The sequence below is a fragment of the Palaemon carinicauda genome, chromosome 9 (assembly GCF_036898095.1).
Source record: "Palaemon carinicauda isolate YSFRI2023 chromosome 9, ASM3689809v2, whole genome shotgun sequence".
Taxonomy (NCBI): Eukaryota; Metazoa; Arthropoda; class Malacostraca; order Decapoda; family Palaemonidae; genus Palaemon; species Palaemon carinicauda.
The window spans coordinates 151375236-151394554 of record NC_090733.1 but is presented as its reverse complement, the minus strand read 5'-3'; the positions used below and the strand labels follow the sequence as shown (position 1 = coordinate 151394554).

The 19319-nt window shown below is 34.5% G+C and overlaps 1 protein-coding gene across 1 annotated transcript in view; it reads right to left on the bottom strand.

Moving 5' to 3' along the window:
- Positions 1-19319, bottom strand: part of LOC137646698 (uncharacterized) — a 38342-nt gene that overhangs the window by 1647 nt on the left and 17376 nt on the right. Inside the window, exons 6-8 of the mRNA XM_068379806.1 lie at positions 13085-13261; positions 3189-3374; positions 1962-2068 (exon numbers count right to left, since the gene is read on the bottom strand). Coding sequence (XP_068235907.1) covers positions 1962-2068; positions 3189-3374; positions 13085-13261 — 470 coding nt within the window. The remainder of the gene's footprint in view (positions 1-1961; positions 2069-3188; positions 3375-13084; positions 13262-19319) is intronic.

Here is a 19319-nt window from a genome sequence, read left to right as displayed (position 1 = left end):
TATAAGATAGAAGAAAAGTTAGATGAGGTGAAAGTTAGAAGAAAAGTTAGAGATATAAATTAGAAGAAAAGTTAGATGAGGTATAAATTAGAAGAAAAGTTAGATAAGGTAAAAGTTAGAAGAAAAGTTAGATGAGGTATAAGTTAGAAGAATGTTTAGATGAGGTAAAAGTTAGGTGGGGGATAAATTAGAAGAAAAGTTAGATGAGGTATAAGTTGGAAGAATGTTTATATGAGGTAAAAGTTAGGTGAGGGATAAATTAAAAGAAAAGTTAGATGTTGTTAAGTTAGAAAAAAAGTTAGATGTTGTAAAAGTTAGAAAAAATGTTCGATGGGGTATAAGTTAGAAAAAAAGTTTGATGAGGTAAAAGTAAAAAGAATGTTTAGATGACGTAAAAGTTAGGCGAGGGATAAATTATATGAAAAGTTAGTTGTGGTTCAAGTCAGAAGAAAAGCTGGAAGAAAAGTTCGATGAGGTAAAAGTTAGAAGAAAAGTTCGATGGGGTAAAAGTTAGAAGAAAAGTTAGATGAGGTAAAAGTTAGAAGAATGTTTAGATGAGGTAAAAGTTAGGTGGAGGATAAATTAGAAGAAAAGTTAGATGTGGTTAAGTTAGAAGAAAAGTTAGATGTAAAAGTTAGAAAAGTTCGATGAGGTAAAAGTTAGAAGAAAAGTTAGAAGAAAAGTTCGATGAGGTAAAAGTTAGAAGAAAGGTTAGATGAGGTAAAAGTTAGAAGAATGTTTAGATGAGGTAAAAGTTAGGTGGGGGATAAATTAGAAGAAAAGTTAGATGCGTTTCAAGTTAAAAGAAAAGTTAAAAAGTTAGATGAGGTAAAAGTTAGAAGAATATTTATATGAGGTAAAAGTTAAGTGAGGAATAGATTAGAAGAAAAGGTTAGATGAAGTACAAGTTAGAAGAAAAGTTAGATGAAATGTAATGGGAAAAAGGGAAAGTAGAAGGCTAAAAATTGGGTATTGTTACTGGTAGAACGAGTGCTCCAGAAACATACAATGTACCCGGTGAGGTGCACTGAAGACAACTCCGCCACACCCCGATGGAAATCTTACATCAGAGGATTATCTATCGCATAATAAATTCTCCTTAACCTACAGCAGAGGCTTCGCAGCATGCATTAGAGATTTATAAACGTTACAATAAAAGCATTTTATCTCACAAACAACTTTACATAAAATGCCTCTTTATCTTACAAAGGAGCTTCTCACGAATGACCTCTTATCTAAAATAGAACGTTTACCTAAAATTTTATCTTTTGTCTTGGCTAAAACGGGAATAAGAGAGAGAGAGAGAGAGAGAGAGAGAGAGAGAGAGAGAGTGAGAGAGAGAGAGAGATTTTCTTTTCATTTATTTTACTTGTTTTGTGATACTTATTTTACTGCCCTTCTTATTGTATAGATTACCTTTAAACGCCTCTCAAAAGACACATGAAAAAAATATAATTAGGAGAGAGAGAGAGAGAGAGAGAGAGAGAGAGAGAGAGAGAGAGAGAGATTTTTTCTTTTAATTAATTTTGTTTTTTATAATACTCATTTTACTGCATTTATTATTGTATACATTACCTTTGAACCCCTCTCAAAAGAAACATGAAAAATATAATTAGGACAGAGAGAGAGAGAGAGAGAGAGAGAGAGAGAGAGAGCGGGGGGACTCAGCGTAAGATTAATCATCCAGATGAAAGGATTTTTATAGGAAAACGGAAGCACTGAACGAATTTCTAAACCGGAATTTAATTTCCCCTCGTAATCATATAACCCATTAAGGTCTTAAGGTTAATTCAATTTCTATCCATTGATGCATAATCAACGGATATAAAGAATGGTAATGTAAAAATCATTGCAGTGTATTCAAATAAGATCTTCCCTATCTTTAAATTTCATGATATTTTACAATGCAATGAAATAAGATAACAATAATGATAAAAAGCAAAAGCTTAAGAATCACTTACTGAATAGTTCAAGTTGACATTGTAGGAAATGAACGTCTGTGGCAGGTGTCTGTCCGAGGACGATGATCCAGTAAAGTCTCCGGGGATTTTACGCCACACTTCGCTACCTGTCCAAAAGATGACACTCACGAGATAAGGAAACGGAGCCTTGGTGCTTTCTCTCTCTCTCTCTCTCTCTCTCTCTCTCTCTCTCTCTCTCTCTCTGAATACGAATACAATACAAATACTGCAAAATATTGCAAATTGATAGCAACAACTGTTACAACCTGAACATATTTGTGTGAGTTTGTGTTAAAACCCCGAAAAGTGCAATTTATGATTTTCTTCAGAAGTCTATTTTACCTCGATCATAAATAGTGATTTTTCATCCAAGATATTTTAACCACACACAAACACACACACACTTATATATATATATATATATATATATCTTATTGCTAACGGATATACATTGTAAAAATTGAAAAAAAAAAACAATTTAAGAAAAATAATCGACTTTCGAACATCGATATCAAATCTGCAACAAATGTTCGAGATAAATATAATAGTTGAAAAATTGGTATTGTAAAGGATTTCGGAAATTGTAAGATTTCCGACATGGCAGACTTGAAAAAGAAACTTAAAGATCACAGAAATAAATGATCACGCGAGACACGTTACGAAATTGAAGTTGCTGCCTTGGACGAAGGATGACAGTGTCTTCGCATTGCTTATATATATATATATATATATATATATATACATATATATATACATATATATACATATATATATATTTATATATATACATACATATAAGTATATACATATATATATATATATATATATATGTATATATTCTCGTATATATACATACATATATATACAGACACACACACACACATATATATATATATCTATATATAGATATACACACACGCATATATATATATATATATATGTATATATGTACACATCTATACACACATAAAGTATGATATATATATATATATATATATACATATATATATATATATATATATATTGCATGTACGTGTGTTTAAGAACACATATACGTATATACAATATATACAATCATATTATCTCTGTTTTTTTCTCTCTTTCTTTCGCTCTTTTTATGAGATTCGACATAAGATACTTATCCTTTCTCATCCTCCTTAAATATCTAGACATGGGATATTCTCTCTCTCTCTCTCTCTCTCTCTCTCTCTCTCTCTCTCTCTCTACCTGAGAGGTTTTTTGCGTGCGAAGTGAAATCCCAGATGGGCAACGTGATATGACAGCCTCCCACTCCCTGCAATTCCACCTCCATCCACTTCAGCAGGGCCCTGTTCACTCCTAGCCACGCCCGCGGTCGATGGGCTGACACGATGAAGTGGGCGTAAGTCCGCGTGATTTCGTGCATTCTGCCATCTGGAATACAAAAATAACACCGGGGTAATGAACGGTCTACGCTGGGGGTAAAGGGCAATGCAATTTCTTGGTATATCAATTATTCATATGATAATTTCTACTCAAGAGCTGCCAGTGGCTATTAGGCTACTTCGGAAATCGAGACGAGTCTGATTTGCTTGTTTCTTTTTATTGGTTTGTAAAAAAAAAAAAAAAAAAAAAAAAAAAAAAAAAAAACCATATGGAACTCCATGAGAAATTATTCATCATCATCATCTCCTACGCCTATTGACGCAAAAGGCATCGATTAAATTTCGCCATTCGTCTCTATCTTGTGCTTTTAAATCAATACTCTTCCATTCATCATCTCCTACTTCGCGCTTCATAGTCCTGAGCCATATTGGCCTAGGTCTTCCAACTCTTCTAGTGCCTTGTGGAGCCCAATTAAAAGTTTGGTAAACTAATCTCTCTTAGGGAGTGCGAAGAACATGCACAAACCAATACCATCTACCCCTCACCATGATCTCATCCACTTATGGCCCTGAGTAATGTCACTTATAGTTTCATTTCTAATCCTGTCCTGCCATTTAACTCAAAATATTCTTCTAAAGGCTTTTTTTCTTAAATTTACAAAATCTGTTGGATATTGGTTTATTGTCATACCACGACTTATGTCCATACAGTAACACTGACCTCATTAAAATTATATATAGCCTGACTTTTATATGTAATTTCAGGCGATTTGATTCCCAAATTTTACTTTTGCTTTTTCAATCTTTCATTAAACTTCATTTCTAAAGACTCTGTATTAGAGATTATAGTTACTAAATACTTAAATGATTCTACCTCATTAATCCCTTCTCCTTCCAAAAATATTTCATCTTCCACTGCATATTCCGTTCTCATCATCTCTGTCTTTCTCCTATATATCTTGAGCTCAACCTAATGTGATATTTCATGCATTCTGGTAAGCAAGCATTACAAATCATTGAATGTGAAGTTGAGATATATTACCACACGCTATAGTGTGATATTGATAAAGATGATGATAAGACAAAATCTAGAAGAAAATAAAAAACTATAACAAGAACAAATACCAAAAAAAAAAAAAAAAAAAAAAAAAAATCAGATTTAAAGCCACAATAGCTGAGCGCCCTTAACCAGTTCGACGTTACCCAAGCCTCATCCTGAAAAGCAACTTGATATTGTGAAGTGTTTATTAGCGCCCCACCTCGGGCAAAACTGGAAGGTCAGCGCTGGCCATAACAACGCGTATTCGCAGCTTTACCAAATGAGGGATTTGCAGCATATGAAAGGTGAGGCAGCAATTAAAAGGATTGCGAAAGTGGTGTGTAATGAATCCAGTGTTCGTGTACGAAAAATATTTTCGTTATTTTACAGCAAGAAGGGTTTAGATTTCAGATTTTTTTTTTATATTTGTTTTCTAAGGGTTTATGTGTAGCTTTCAGTGATTTTAATAATAATAATAATAATAATAATAAGAAGAAGAAGAAGAAGAAGAAGAAGAAGAAGAAGAAGAAGAAGAAGAAGAAGAACAAGAACAAGAAGAAGAAAAAGAAGGAGATGATGATGAAAATGACAAAGAAAACTATTTAACATAATTTAAGAAATTATGTTAAAATCAGTATAGCTTAGTAAAAGAAAATGTAAATTGGTCAGTGGCTACTTTCCTCTTGGTAAGGGTAGAAGAGACTTTTCAGGTATGGCAAGCAGTCTTCTTGGAGGACACTCCAAAATCAAACCAATTTTCTCTAGTCTTGGGTAGTGCCATAGCCTCTGAACCGTGGTCTTCCACCGTCTTGGGGTAGAGTTCTCTTGGTTGAGGGTACACTTGGGTATACTATTCTATGTTATTTCTCTTCCCCTTGCTTTTTGAAGTGTTAAAAGTTTATATATGAAAGATTTACTATAATGTTGTTACTGTTCTGAAAATAATTTATTTTAATTGTTAATTACTTCTCTAGTACTCTATTTCCACCCTCACTGGGCTATTTTCCCTGTAGAAGCCCCTGCTGCTTAGAGAATGTTGCTTTTCCAACAAGGGTTGTAGCTTAGCAAGTAGTAGTTGTAATAATAATAATAATAATAATAATAATAATAATAATAATAATAAGTCAAAGCCATTTGTCGTCCACACATGCAGTTAGTTCTGCATCATTCATTATGGTATAAATTCTGTAGATGTGTGTGTGTCATTCACTGAGTGACTAGAGTGGTAGGGGAATCGGACGGGGACTACTGTAGAGGCAGTTACGCTCCAGTGATGCAAATGCATCGAATACGAGAGGATTTCAACCCTCCAACCAACCGTGTTAAGTACATGTGGTCGTGATATAAATATTTCCAGCTGAACATATATCGAGATTTTACGTGAATATATCATGGGTTTAAATAGAACTGGGGTTTTTATTTAAAACGTTTACACAGCCATGAGAAACCTAATACGCATGTTTTAAGTTTCCCTAAAGTTAAACTGACTAACATAGCTTTTTGGAAACTGACAAATAATATATTATCTTTTTACCTGTCATTGATGCTTAAAGGGTGCAGTTCTTTTTTTATATTTAGCTACCAAGTTGTTTGTTATCATTTCTAATTTAGTTAGAAGAAACCATTTTCCACTTTTCATGAAAGTGATAAAATTACTCCATCAAGCAAAAAGTGTTTGCTGTTAAACGTCTGAATCCATATGCTAAAAGTAATTATTTACTCATTGTTTTGCAGTTTTTTTTTTTTTCATTACGTATTAAAAGGTGAAAATGAACAGGTAGTATTAACATAATAAGTATCACTTTAATAATCTTTTTCTCAAGGCATTACTTCATCCAGAAAATAAACACATTTATGTTAATGGCTTCATTAAATAATACAATTCAAATAGCCAGGTCTTTCGCTTTGTAACTTTCAAGTTCATTAAAATACAATTCAGCGTAAGGTAAAAACATTTAATCTTTACTTATAATAAAAGCAAGTCTGCATTCAAGATGTGCTCTTATTACCTTTTCACCGCTTGTCTTTTGACCTTTCCTCATACTTTGCTTGTAATCCCCGGATCACATCCACAAGATCCCGACCCAACTTAAAGCCGATATCAGCTGGAAATATTCTAGGTATCCTTTGGTAGGATTCAATTAAAAGAAAAATAGAAAATAGATTTATCGTTTCAATAACAAGTATCTCATCTCCAAAATACTGATTGATTGATTGACACACTGATCTGGCGTGAATCGATGAAATGTCACGAATCATACTTTCTAATGGTCCTATTTATTTTGTTCTCTCAGTCGAATAATAAGCCAAAATATTCAGCAAAATTTCAGGACGAATTGCAGCGCATTGTTACGCAATGCGCTATTTGGATAATAGCAGTAATGAGGTCAACGACCTTGTTGTTTGCATTGTTCAACGATCTGTTAATTATCTCATCTGAATAATTATAATGGCACAAAATGTGTATCGAAATGATTAACTTTAACCTTTACACAACGGGAGCGTTATACAAAGATATGAAAACAAACTTGGATGAGAAAAATAAGAATGATTAAAGTTTTTGTACTAATTAGAAATTGTAGAACACACAAAAATCCCGCTGTACATCATACTTAACGGTATAGTTCTCATGCAATCACGAACACAAATACTTTCGTCAACAAAAGGACACTCCAAAATCAAACCATTGTTCTCTAGTCTTAGGTAGTGCCATAGCCTTTGTATTATGGTGTTCCACTATCTTGGGTTAGAGTTCTCTTGCCTGAGGGTATACTCGGGCACAGAATTTTATCTCATTTCCTTCCTCGTGTTTTTTTAAAGTGTTTATAGTTGATATAGGAGATATTTATTTTAATGTTACTGTTCTTAATATATTTCATTTTTCCTTGTTTCCTTTCCTCACTGGGCTATTTTTTCCTGTTAGAGCCCCTGGGCTTATAGCATTCTGCTTTTCCAAATAGGGTTGTAGCTTAGGAATTTATAATAACATTATGCAGGTAGACACAAATAATAATACCAATACCCTAATATCGCAAGAGGGTCTGCCCCTCTCTTCTATTCTTCTCCTGTACTTCTTTTTCTCCCTATTTCCTTAATCTTTCCCATACCGAGTACCTGCCTTTGTGCTGTAAACTGGATTGTATCCAGGGGTACTCTTCCTTTCCCCATCTTTCCCACTTCCCTATTCTTATAGTTATTATTATTATATGCAGGTATTGCTATTGACGGGAAGAAGAAGGAGGAGGAGAAGAAGAAGAAGAAGAAGAAGAAGAAGAAACAAAAAATCAGACTTGAAGCAACAATAGTCAAGCGCCCTTAACCAGTTCGACGTTACCTAAGCCGCAACCTGAAAAGCAACTTGATATTGTGAAGTGTTTATTAGCGCCCCACCTCGGGCAAAACTGGAAGGTCAGTGCTGGCCATAACAACACGTATTCGCAGCTTTACCAAATGCATGAGTATATCAAAGAGGAAGAGAGGATATATTCACAGGTTTACAGGACGTGTTTGGGCATTGAACTATATTTGTATTCATGTTATAAATATGGACGTTTTTCAAATGGTGTTTTATTCTGAATTTTTGTTTCACAAAAGGGTTCTTTGCAATCGTGCGAGTTCTGGGAAAATTCTATTTTTACTTGCATTTACCACTATTTTTTTCGTTTCCGTTTGAGAGAGAGAGAGAGAGAGAGAGAGAGAGAGAGAGAGAGAGAGAGAGAGAACATGTGGGCAGGAGAATTAACATTACATGCATGATTAATTCGATAAAGCTTTCATTGAGTGAAAAACAACACTACATAATATAAAAGAAAAAAAGAATAAATATCAAAATGAATAAAAAAAAAAAACTTTCAATTAAACCTTATATCACACTGAAAGCTGAAAAAAATTAACTTTAGAAATAACCCACCCGGTGCTGTAAGGGAGTGAACGCACAAAACCCCAAAAAGAAAAATGTATAAAAAACGACAAAAAATAGTCATAACCTAAAAGAGAAGAGGAAGAAAAAAAATTCTCACCACTAACGAAGCAGAGAGCAATAAAAGGCTATCTCAACTTTCTCTACACAACCAATGACTATTGGAGCGTTGAATTTATAAATCTGTATTTACATATCATAGTGGTTTTATTTTATATGCTGCTCCTGTTTTCAAACATTTGTATTTTCTGGAAGGGGGAAAGCGAGGAAGAGAGGGAGTTGTAGCATCAGGCCCTGGGGAGAGAGAAGAGGAAAAAGGGTTGGGGGTGGCGCCCCTTTCCCCCACCCCATCTCGTAGGCTTTTCTTTAATGACGATGAGGTGGATAAATAATATATGATACAACTGCATAGGAAAGGAAAGGATTAAAATTCTTATACCAACTATACTATGAAAATTGGTCTCTGGAATATTTGATTTAAAAAATTTCTTAGATATAATGAATTTCAGTTAGTAGACTGGTGATAGTGAAGAAATGTTGCAGAAATCGGAGAAAAATGTTTAGTCAGTGTAAAGGACAAACCAGAAATAGAATATTTGCAAGTGTAAAATTCTAAACGTTAGTAGTAGCCAATAAAAATGCCAAAATCAAAATAAATAGGGTAAAACTACACAAAATAAAGAGGCACAAAGCATATGTTTGATACCAAACTGGGCACAAAAGAGGGTATAGAGAGACATACAGAATGTATGGAATGGTAGTGTTTAGGTATAACTAGTGTACAAAAAGTTTACAGACCCATATTTTTATGTCTAGCAGGTAAACATATTAATAATACAGGACAGAGGAGAATATGTAAAGAATAGGCCAGACTATTCAGTGTGTGTGTAGGCAAAGGAAAAATGAACCGTAACCAGGGAGAAGGATCCAATGTAGTACTGTCTGGCCAGTCAAAAGACCCCAAGCTCTCTAACGGTAGTATCTCAACGGGTGGCTGGTGCCTTGGCCAACCTACTACCTAAGAATAATAATAATAATAATAATAATAATAAGTCAAAGCCATTTGTCGTCCACACATGCAGTTAGTTCTGCATCATTCATTATGGTATAAATTCTGTAGATGTGTGTGTGTCATTCACTGAGTGACTAGAGTGGTAGGGGAATCGGACGGGGACTACTGTAGAGGCAGTTACGCTCCAGTGATGCAAATGCATCGAATACGAGAGGATTTCAACCCTCCAACCAACCGTGTTAAGTACATGTGGTCGTGATATAAATATTTCCAGCTGAACATATATCGAGATTTTACGTGAATACATCATGGGTTTAAATAGAACTGGGGTTTTTATTTAAAACGTTTACACAGCCATGAGAAACCTAATACGCATGTTTAAAGTTTCCCTAAGGTTAAAATGACTAACATAGCTTTTTGGAAACTGACAAATAATCTATTATCTTTTTAACTGTCATTGATGCTTAAAGGGTGCAATCCTTTTTTCATATTTAGCTCCAAATTTGCTTGTTATCATTTTTAAGTTAGTTAGAAGAAACCCTTTTCCACTTTTCGTGAAAGTGATAAAATTACTCCATCAGGCAAAAAGTGTTTGCTGTTAAACGTCTGAATCCATATGCTAAAAGCAATTATTTACTCATTGTTTTGCAGTTTTTTTTTTTCATTACGTATTAAAAGGTGAAAATGAACAGGTAGTATTAACATAATAAGTATCCCTTTAATAATCTTTTTCTCAAGGCATTACTTCATCCAGAAAATAAACACATTTATGCCAATTGCTTCATTAAATAATACAATTCAAATAGCCAGGTCTTTCGCTTTGTAACTTTCAAGTTCATTAAAATACAATTCAGCGTAAGGTAAAAACATTTTATATTTACTTATAATAAAAGCAAGTCTGCATTCAAGATGTGCTCTTATTACCTTTTCTCTGCTTGTCTTTTGACCTTTCCTCATACTTTGCTTGTAATTCCAGGATTACATCCACAAGATCCCGACCCAACTTAAAGCCGATATCAGCTGGAAATATTCTAGGTATCCTTTGGTAGGATTCAATTAAAAAAAAAAGAATAAAAATAAATCTACCATTTCAATAACAAGATCTCATATCCAAAATACTGATTGATTGATTGACACACTGATCTGACGTGAATCAATGAAATGTCACGAATCATGCTTTCTAATGGTCCTATTTATTTTGTTCTTTAAGTCGAATAATAAGCCAATATATTCAGCAAAATTTCAGGACGAATTGCAGCGCATTGTTACGCAATGCGCTATTTGGATAATAGCAGTAATGAGGTCAACGACCTTGTTGTTTGCATTGTTCAACGATCTGTTAATTATCTCATCTGAATAATTATAATGGCACAAAATGTGTACCGAAATGATTAACTTTAACCTTTACACAACGGGAGAGTTATACGAAGAGATGAAAACAAACTTGGATGAGAAAAATAAGAATGATTAAAGTTTGTTGTACTAATTAGGAATTGTAGAACACACAAATCACAGCATACATCATACATAACAGTATAGTTCTCTTGCAACCACGAACACAGATCCTTTCGTCAACAAAAGGAGAAGGACACTCCAAATCAAACCATTGTTCTCTAGTCTTGGGTAGTGCTATAACCATGATCTTCCACTGTCTTGGGTTAGAGTTCTCTTGCTTGATGGTACACTCGGGCACAGTATTTTATCTCATTTCTCTTCCTCATGTTTTGTTAAATTGTTTATAGTTGATATTGGCGATATTTATTTTAATGCCACTCTTCTTAAAATATTTTATTTTTCCTTCTTTCCTTTCCTCACTGGGCTATTTTCCCTGTTGGAGCCCCTGGGCTTATACCATTCTGCTTTTCCAACTAGGGTTGTAGCTTAGCAATTTATAATAATATTATGCAGGTATTGCTATTGACGGGAAGAAGAAGAAGAAGACGGAGGAGAAGACGAAGACGAAGAAGAAGAAGAAGAAGAAGAAGAAATCAGACTTGAAGTAACAATAGTCAAGCGCCCTTAACCAGTTCGACGTTACCTAAGCCGCAACCTGAAAAGCAACTTGATATTGTGAAGTGTTTATTAGCGCCCCACCTCGGGCAAAACTGGAAGGTCAGTGCTGGCCATAACAACACGTATTCGCAGCTTTACCAAATGCATGAGTATATCAAAGAGGAAGAGAGGATATATTCACAGGTTTACAGGACGTGTTTGGGCATTGAACTATATTTGTATTCATGTTATAAATATGGACGTTTTTCAAATGGTGTTTTATTCTGAATTTTTGTTTCACAAAAGGGTTCTTTGCAATCGTGCGAGTTCTGGGAAAATTCTATTTTTACTTGCATTTACCACTATTTTTTTCGTTTCCGTTTGAGAGAGAGAGAGAGAGAGAGAGAGAGAGAGAGAGAGAGAGAGAGAGAGAGAGAGAGAGAGAGAGCACATGTGGGCAGGAGAATTAACATTACATACATGATTAATTCGATAAAGCTTTCATTGAGTGAAAAACAACGATACATAATATAAAAGAAAAAAGAAAAATATCAAAATGAATAAAAACAAACTCTTCAATTAAACCTTAAATCACACTGAAAGCTGAAAAAAATTAACTTTAGAAATAACCCACCCGGTGCTGTAAGGGAGTGAACGCACAAAACCCCAAAAAGAAAAATGTATAAAAAAACGACAAAAAATAGTCATAACCTAAAAGAGAAGAGGAAGAAAAAAAATTCTCACCACTAACGAAGCAGAGAGCAATAAAAGGCTATCTCAACTTTCTCTACACAACCAGTGACTATTGGAGGGTTGAATTTATAAATCTGTATTTACATATCATAGTGGTTTTATTTTATATGCTGCTCCTGTTTTCAAACATTTGTATTTTCTGGAAGGGGGAAAGTGAGGAAGAGAGGGAGTTGTAGCATCAGGCCCTGGGGAGAGAGATGAGGAAAAAGGGTTGAGGGATGGCGGCCCCCTCCCCCACCCCATCTCTCAGGCTCTTCTTTAATGACGATGAGAGTGGATAAATAATATATGATACAACTGCATAGGAAAGGAAAGGATTAAAATTCTTATGCCAACTATACTATAAAAATTGGTCTCTGGAATATTTGATTTTAAAAATTTCTTAGATATAATGAATTTCAAAGGGTTAGTAGATTAGTGATAGTGAAGAAATAATACAGAAACCGGAGAAAGATTTTTAGTCAGTGTAAAGGACAAACCAGAAATAGAATATTTGCAAGTGTAAAATTCTAAACGTTAGTAGTAGCCAGTAAAAATGCAAAATCAAAATAAATATGGTAAAACTACACAAAATATAGAGGCGCAAGGCATATGATTGATACCAAACTGGGGGCAAAAGAGGATAAAGAGAGACACACAGAATGTAGGGGATAGCAGTATTTAGGTATAACTAGAGTGTACAAACAGTTTACAGACCCATATTTTTATGTCTAGCAGGTAAACATATTTATAATATAGATGTTACAAAGATTAATTGTTCGCATAGATTCACTGATGTCAACGTAGTAGAGTAAAAGTGAACAATTAATAGTAATAACGACGCCTTACAAGATATATTTATAAATTTAGATGATGAATCGGTGTTTTAGAATGGTTTAGAATCGCTTAGAAAGTGAGATAGAGGGTTTCGAACAGCATGAGCAGTATGAGCAATTGGGAAATCTCAGTTGTTGCACTCTGAGGTTAGCCTTGAAAGTGGTTGGGCAACAAGATGGATGAAATGAAGCATATTAATTATTATAATAAACAAACATAAATATTTACCATTAAACAGACGTCTAAATGCCCTGACAAGCTCATGAAGATCCCTTGAAGACAGTGTTGTTATATCCAGTCTCAAGTTTGGCTTTCCAGGCCTTCGTCCGCTGGTTTCCAGTGTTGGGGATGGTGTTGATAATCCGGCCTCAACTCCTTCATGAGTAACGGGACACGGGCAGTGTTCTGAAAAGTGTCAAATTTAAAACATGATAGGAAATACACTGTAAAGTGTCAATTTTAAACATGATAAGGAATACACGGTAAAGTGGTAATTTTAAACATAAGGAATACACTGTGGTGTCAACTTTAAACATAAGGAGTACATTGTAAAGTGTCAATTTTAAACATGATAAGGAATACACGGTAAAGGGTTAATTTTAAACTTAAGGAATACACTGTACAGTGTCAACTTTAAACATAAGGGATACACTGTAAAGTGTCAATTTTAACATAAGGAATACATTGTAAAATGGCAATTCTAAACATGGTAAGGAGTACACTGTAATGTGCCAATTTTACACAAGGAATACACTGTAAAGAGGCAATTTTTGTTTAGTTAATATTGAAATATTTTAAAAATAAGCAGATTCAATAAGGAAGATATTGTGGACTGCTAATTTCCAGCTTCATATCTATATTGCCCCTCTGGTGAATCGCCCTAGACCTAGACCATGGACCACAGCCTCCTCTGCTGCCCACTGGGACCTGCATGTTCTGATGTAGGTCTACAGGAGGCCAATGACAGAGCCATCCATTAGATACACGAATGGTGTGATAAGATATGAATGATAGCAAATAAATTTAGAAACCTTCTAGGAATTTATTGCAAATGCTTCAAACAAAAACTCAACTGTCTGCCGTATTGATCCGTTTCGTCAGATTTTACTTAAATGTAGATTTTATCTTTATCACCTTATGGCTCCGCATTGATTAAACAGCAGGAGGTTTTAAAATGTAATTTAATAATTGATAGTTGGGATCCTCTCAGGAATCGCAATTTAAGTAAAAATGAAAGAGTCAATGCTGCTATCATCTCCTTTATTTGGTAGCTTTCGACATAACTTATGTCATCTTCATCCTATCTGCAATTATCGTTATGTACAATTAATAAAATTAATAAAAGTCATCCGAAGTACAGAGTTAGGAAGATGTACTTCCAAGAACTGCCCAACTAGCTCTAAAATCAAAACATTCAAGGAACATAAAACCATATAAAAGACTTATTACACATATAACTATATAACTATATAAAAGACTCAGTAACTTATATACCTATTCACCCGCAGGAGACGATGATCACCCATCCAGAGAAGCAACCCACAGACCAGACGGATCAATGGGTCACCAACAGCTGAACAGGTAAGCCCTCATTCAAGTTGGGTTTTGTCTTAAAAATGTATAATAAATACAATAAAAAACAGGAATATCTATCACCAGTTACAATAAACGTTATATATATCTAAACACAAATCTTACGACTTGAAACAGCTAAGACATAAAGTCTCGCGCTACGACGCGAGCAGAGATACTGTATCTCTACCGTCGCCATAAAGCATATGGTTTATTGCCTAATTTCCTGCAAGGCGAAACGGTCTTGCAACTTTGCAACTTCTTATTAAAGTCCAAGTAAAAGCGAGGTTCCTCCATATCTAAAAACATGCAAATGTGAATCTGAGATGCAGGGGTACATTAAAGAGTTGGTTGAGATGCTATCGCAAAGATTTATTCTGATTTGGTTAAGAAATTTCGTTATGGAAATCATAAAATGTGTAATATTATTCCATCAGCTATAACTTCTAGATGATACATGTGAATGCCATGAAAAAGTATAGATTTTTTTTATAAATGTTTGTTATATTCTAGCCTCTCTCTCTCTCTCTCTCTCTCTCTCTCTCTCTCTCTCTCTCTCTCTCTCTCTCTCTCTCTCTCTCTCTCTCTCGAAGAAGAAGAAGAAGAAGAAGAAGAAGAAGAAAAAGTTTGTTAGCTAAGTCTATCATACCACCAATTTCCTGTGGCTGTATTATTATCTACCTTCATTACTTGCTTGCGATTCGCTGCTTTCAAGCACATTCACAGCGAGAATTTGGCTATTTCGTTTTTTCCTTTTTATTCTTCCCCTGTTTTCGCGCCTAACTTTACTTACGTCATTCACTTGGTATTTTCTCCTTTAAGGTTGAAATGTTCATCGTAGCATTTTGGTTGAACGACTGTTTTAAATCAAGCATTTTCTTTATCTTATTTGATTCGAATTATCTTTATAGTTAATTCCTTTTCGTCCATTTATAATTTGTTCATACAAATCTTTTATTTAGGATTTCTAATCCTCAGTCAGATACTTCTAGTTATATTCTTTAAGAAATCATTCTAGATATAAATTCCTTTACGTTGCATCTTATCCATAACATAAAATGTAATCTTATCCATAACATAAAATGTAATCTTATCAATAACATAAAATGTAATATTATCCATTACATAAAATGCAATTTTATCAATAACATATAATGCAATCTTACCCATGGAATAAAAATTAAATTTAATCCTCATTCTTGTGAGTACTTTGGAATAAAGATTTCGATAATAATGTTGGCCATTAGAATAATCCAAATCTAAATACAAATTTGATACAGAACAGAGCTTGAGAAACCTTCTATTCCTAGCACGAGAATTGCATTACGTAATAGCTTCATTATCTTATTCTTTTCTAGAAACATATTTCCTACTTAAAAGGATTTAAACTTGCAACAATCCTATTTTACTCATTTTAAGTAGAGACAAAGATCCTCTGAAAATGTAAAATACACAAGATTACATAGCGCTATTTCTTTTTACTTTTGGGGTTTAATCTCCCGGTAATAGCTTACGTAAATATTATCTAAGATCAAAACAATGATAATATATCCATCAACAGTACTTTGAAGTAAAATGCCGGGAAAAAATACATATAACAGAACCAAAAACCTTTACCGAGCCTTAAAGATATATTTCGTAGGAAAGGAAGAAATGGGTGAGAACGAGTCCCAACTCCTAAAAGCCGAGAGAGAGAGAGATAAAGACCTAGTAATTATCCCTTGGCGCTTCGGAAGAGTTGTATGGGAGCCATCAAAAGAACACAGAACTCCTTTATGGGATGACCCTAAGATCCTCCAAGCTCTCCTTCCTAACGCCCCACAATGGCTGGATAGGAGAGGTCTTTAAACTTGATAAATAAAAATAGAAAAAACAATATCTCGAGTTTTCATATAACGGAACCTGTTATCATTTGCATCCGAGACGTATGTAAATGTAAACATTCATATATAATCCCGTTTGTACAAATATACAGATGGCATAATCTATTGGTAAAGCACCAGGTTTGCCTTTGCAAGGTCTATGGCTAGATCTCTAGCTACACTCATCCATATTTACTTACTTAAAATTGGTCTTAGCATCAGTTGGTTCAGAGAAATGGGTCACTACCCTTGACCTCATCCACAAAATGTCAATAAGGAAATGAAAGGTCAACTCCTTCTAGCCCCACCCTCTAATAATATAAGGGGTGTGTGGTTTAAAAGGATTCATAGATAAATAGATATGAAAAGTACAAGAAGCCATAGGTTACATTTAGGGTAAGTTCAGTGGCTCGGTGTATGAAGGTTTTGACGAGCTGCGGAGGAGTTTTATGTGAAGCTGTAAGACATGTCTACTGCTATGGATGTTTTCGGCTTAGGGTTTCATCCTCGATTATCATTATTATTATTACTAGCTAAGCTACAACCCTAGTTGGAAAAGCAGGATGCTATAAGCCCAAGGCCCCCAACAAGGAAAATAGCCCAGTGAAGAAAGGAAAGAAGGAAACAGATAGAATAGTGTTCCTGAGTGTACCCTCAACCAAAACCCGTCAAAAGTAACGGCTAAATATTTTAATAGCTATGCACACACAAACCCCCCCCCCCCCCCCCCCTCTCATTACGGTTAGCACTACTCCCCCTTCTCCTATCCGTGGGACGGGAAGAGCTGAGCGAGACCAGAAAGAAATATTTATACATTTATCTATTGACTATATATAGCCAGACACATTCTTGAGACTCTCTCTCTCTCTCTCTCTCTCTCTCTCTCTCTCTCTCTCTCTCTCTCTCTCTCTCTCTCTCTCTCTAATTTTTACCAAATAACATAATAACCATCCTCGAATCAATGTGGAATGTGGGCGTATTTACCGAGCTGCCTTCAGCTATTTGACTCCGGCGGCTTGCCTTTGATGTGCATCGGAGAAGCGGATGAAAGGATGCAAATCGGATGAGCGATAAAAGTATTTCTTAATTAGCCGAAGAGAGAAGAGAAGGGAAAGAATGGCGTCCTTCTTTCCTCTATAAAGAGACAGAATATCTCTGGGATTTCCTCATTAATGAATTTTCAGGTTAGAAAGTTTCCAGTGTTTTTTGTTTTTAAGTTTTATATTTTCATTACGTGAAGATATTCAGCCGATGGGTAGAATGGATAAGGTGCTTTTTAAAATTTAGAGAATAGGTTTTTTTTTTCTCTCTATTTCCATTTAAACAATGTATTCAGTAGATAAGATATCGAGTATAAAATAATTTCAAATATTTCCAAGAGCGCTTTTATCAGTTCTTCTGTAATTGATCAGATGATGATTGCCGTGAGATGTTCAGTGACTAATTCAAGATATGCTTGATTTAATACACTCTTCCTTTTATCTAAAAACAGTTTGATTTCAGGATGGAAATTATAGAATTTTAAATAAATATTTGTTCAAATATTTATTCGTTTGCATTTAAACTCCAGATTATTTGTGTCGAGATTAAATCATATGTAATGAATATTGATCGCCTGTAATTCAACAATATGTTTATCGTTTTGCATTCAAATGGCATTGTCTTGACACACAATCTTCACAAGTTCAAAGCAGAGAAACAATGGGGAATACAGCTCAAACCTTCACGATCTTTATTAAATGAAAGATATCTCCATTTAAAAGCATAAAAACTACAATATTTTTTATACAAGGGATAGACTTCTAATTCTTATTTCTAATAAGAGAAGAGATGGTTCGCCATTGAGTATATATACAATATAAATAAGAGGACAGATAATATTTGCATATAGTTTACCCACTATTTTTTCCGCTCCGAAATTAGATTTTTAGTTATATGAAATATGACCGTGACACTTCACTCTCGTAACAGTTAATCCTCCTTATTTCCTTTTTCGCAAGAGACTGTAACCTTAAATGGAAGAAAAAATATCGCTCGCCTTTAAAACCTGGCAAAATTGGATTTAATGGGATTCATGGAATTTTGGACCAAGGGGTCAATACTCTGGAGCCGCAACAACACTCAGCTGCAAGGTGCAACTGTTTATAAAAACCTTCCTTTGCAATAATTAATGATAATTAATGAAAATATAATTAATAGGAAGATGATAGAAAGGGAGCGGATTAAAGGTAAAGTGGAGAACGAGCCATCTGGCTAGTATAGTCGTAACGTGTTCGCTTAGCATTTGTAGAGCAGCAGATCGATCCCCACCCGGGATCGTGAGTTTGGGCTGTTTACTGGGAGGCCACTGCTGTGGTTGGGCACAACAGTGGGGGGTTGGGCATGCCCGGCTGACGTTATGGTGAGCATCTGTTCTGATGAAACTGGAACTGAAGCCAGACACCTCTAACCTTTAATAAGTGTTTGGAACTGAGTGAGATTCTCCGTCTATTCTTCTTTTAAAAACAATATTAATTCATAAGAAAAATAATCGTAATGATCATTATCAATTCCCGATCTGTAATAGGTAATGAAGCATATATACGCAATACAATCCATGAGTATTTTGCAAATGAAATTTCGTACTACATACCACGTAATCACCTACCTATCATCTCTGAACATTTGTCTCCTTTTTCCATAAATAAAAAAAATAAAAAATCCACGACTAAACAGCCACATGGTATGATCACGCTATCAATTCTTGCAATATTGAAGTTGGCATTTTATATATATTTCTACACATCATATTACACACAATGATTATTGTTCGTTAAATATAAATTCATGCAACAATACAATATGAATATTAAGACATTGTTTTTTTTTTATTTATACCATAATATAAAAAAAAATATAATAAATATTCTATCGACAGGCCTCTGCAATAAACATAATCAGAAAATTTATCAAGTTACAGGCAGAAGGATGTAGGCCTACCAGAAATGAATCAGTAGGCAATATCACCAGGTCTTTTGTTTCATCCCTTT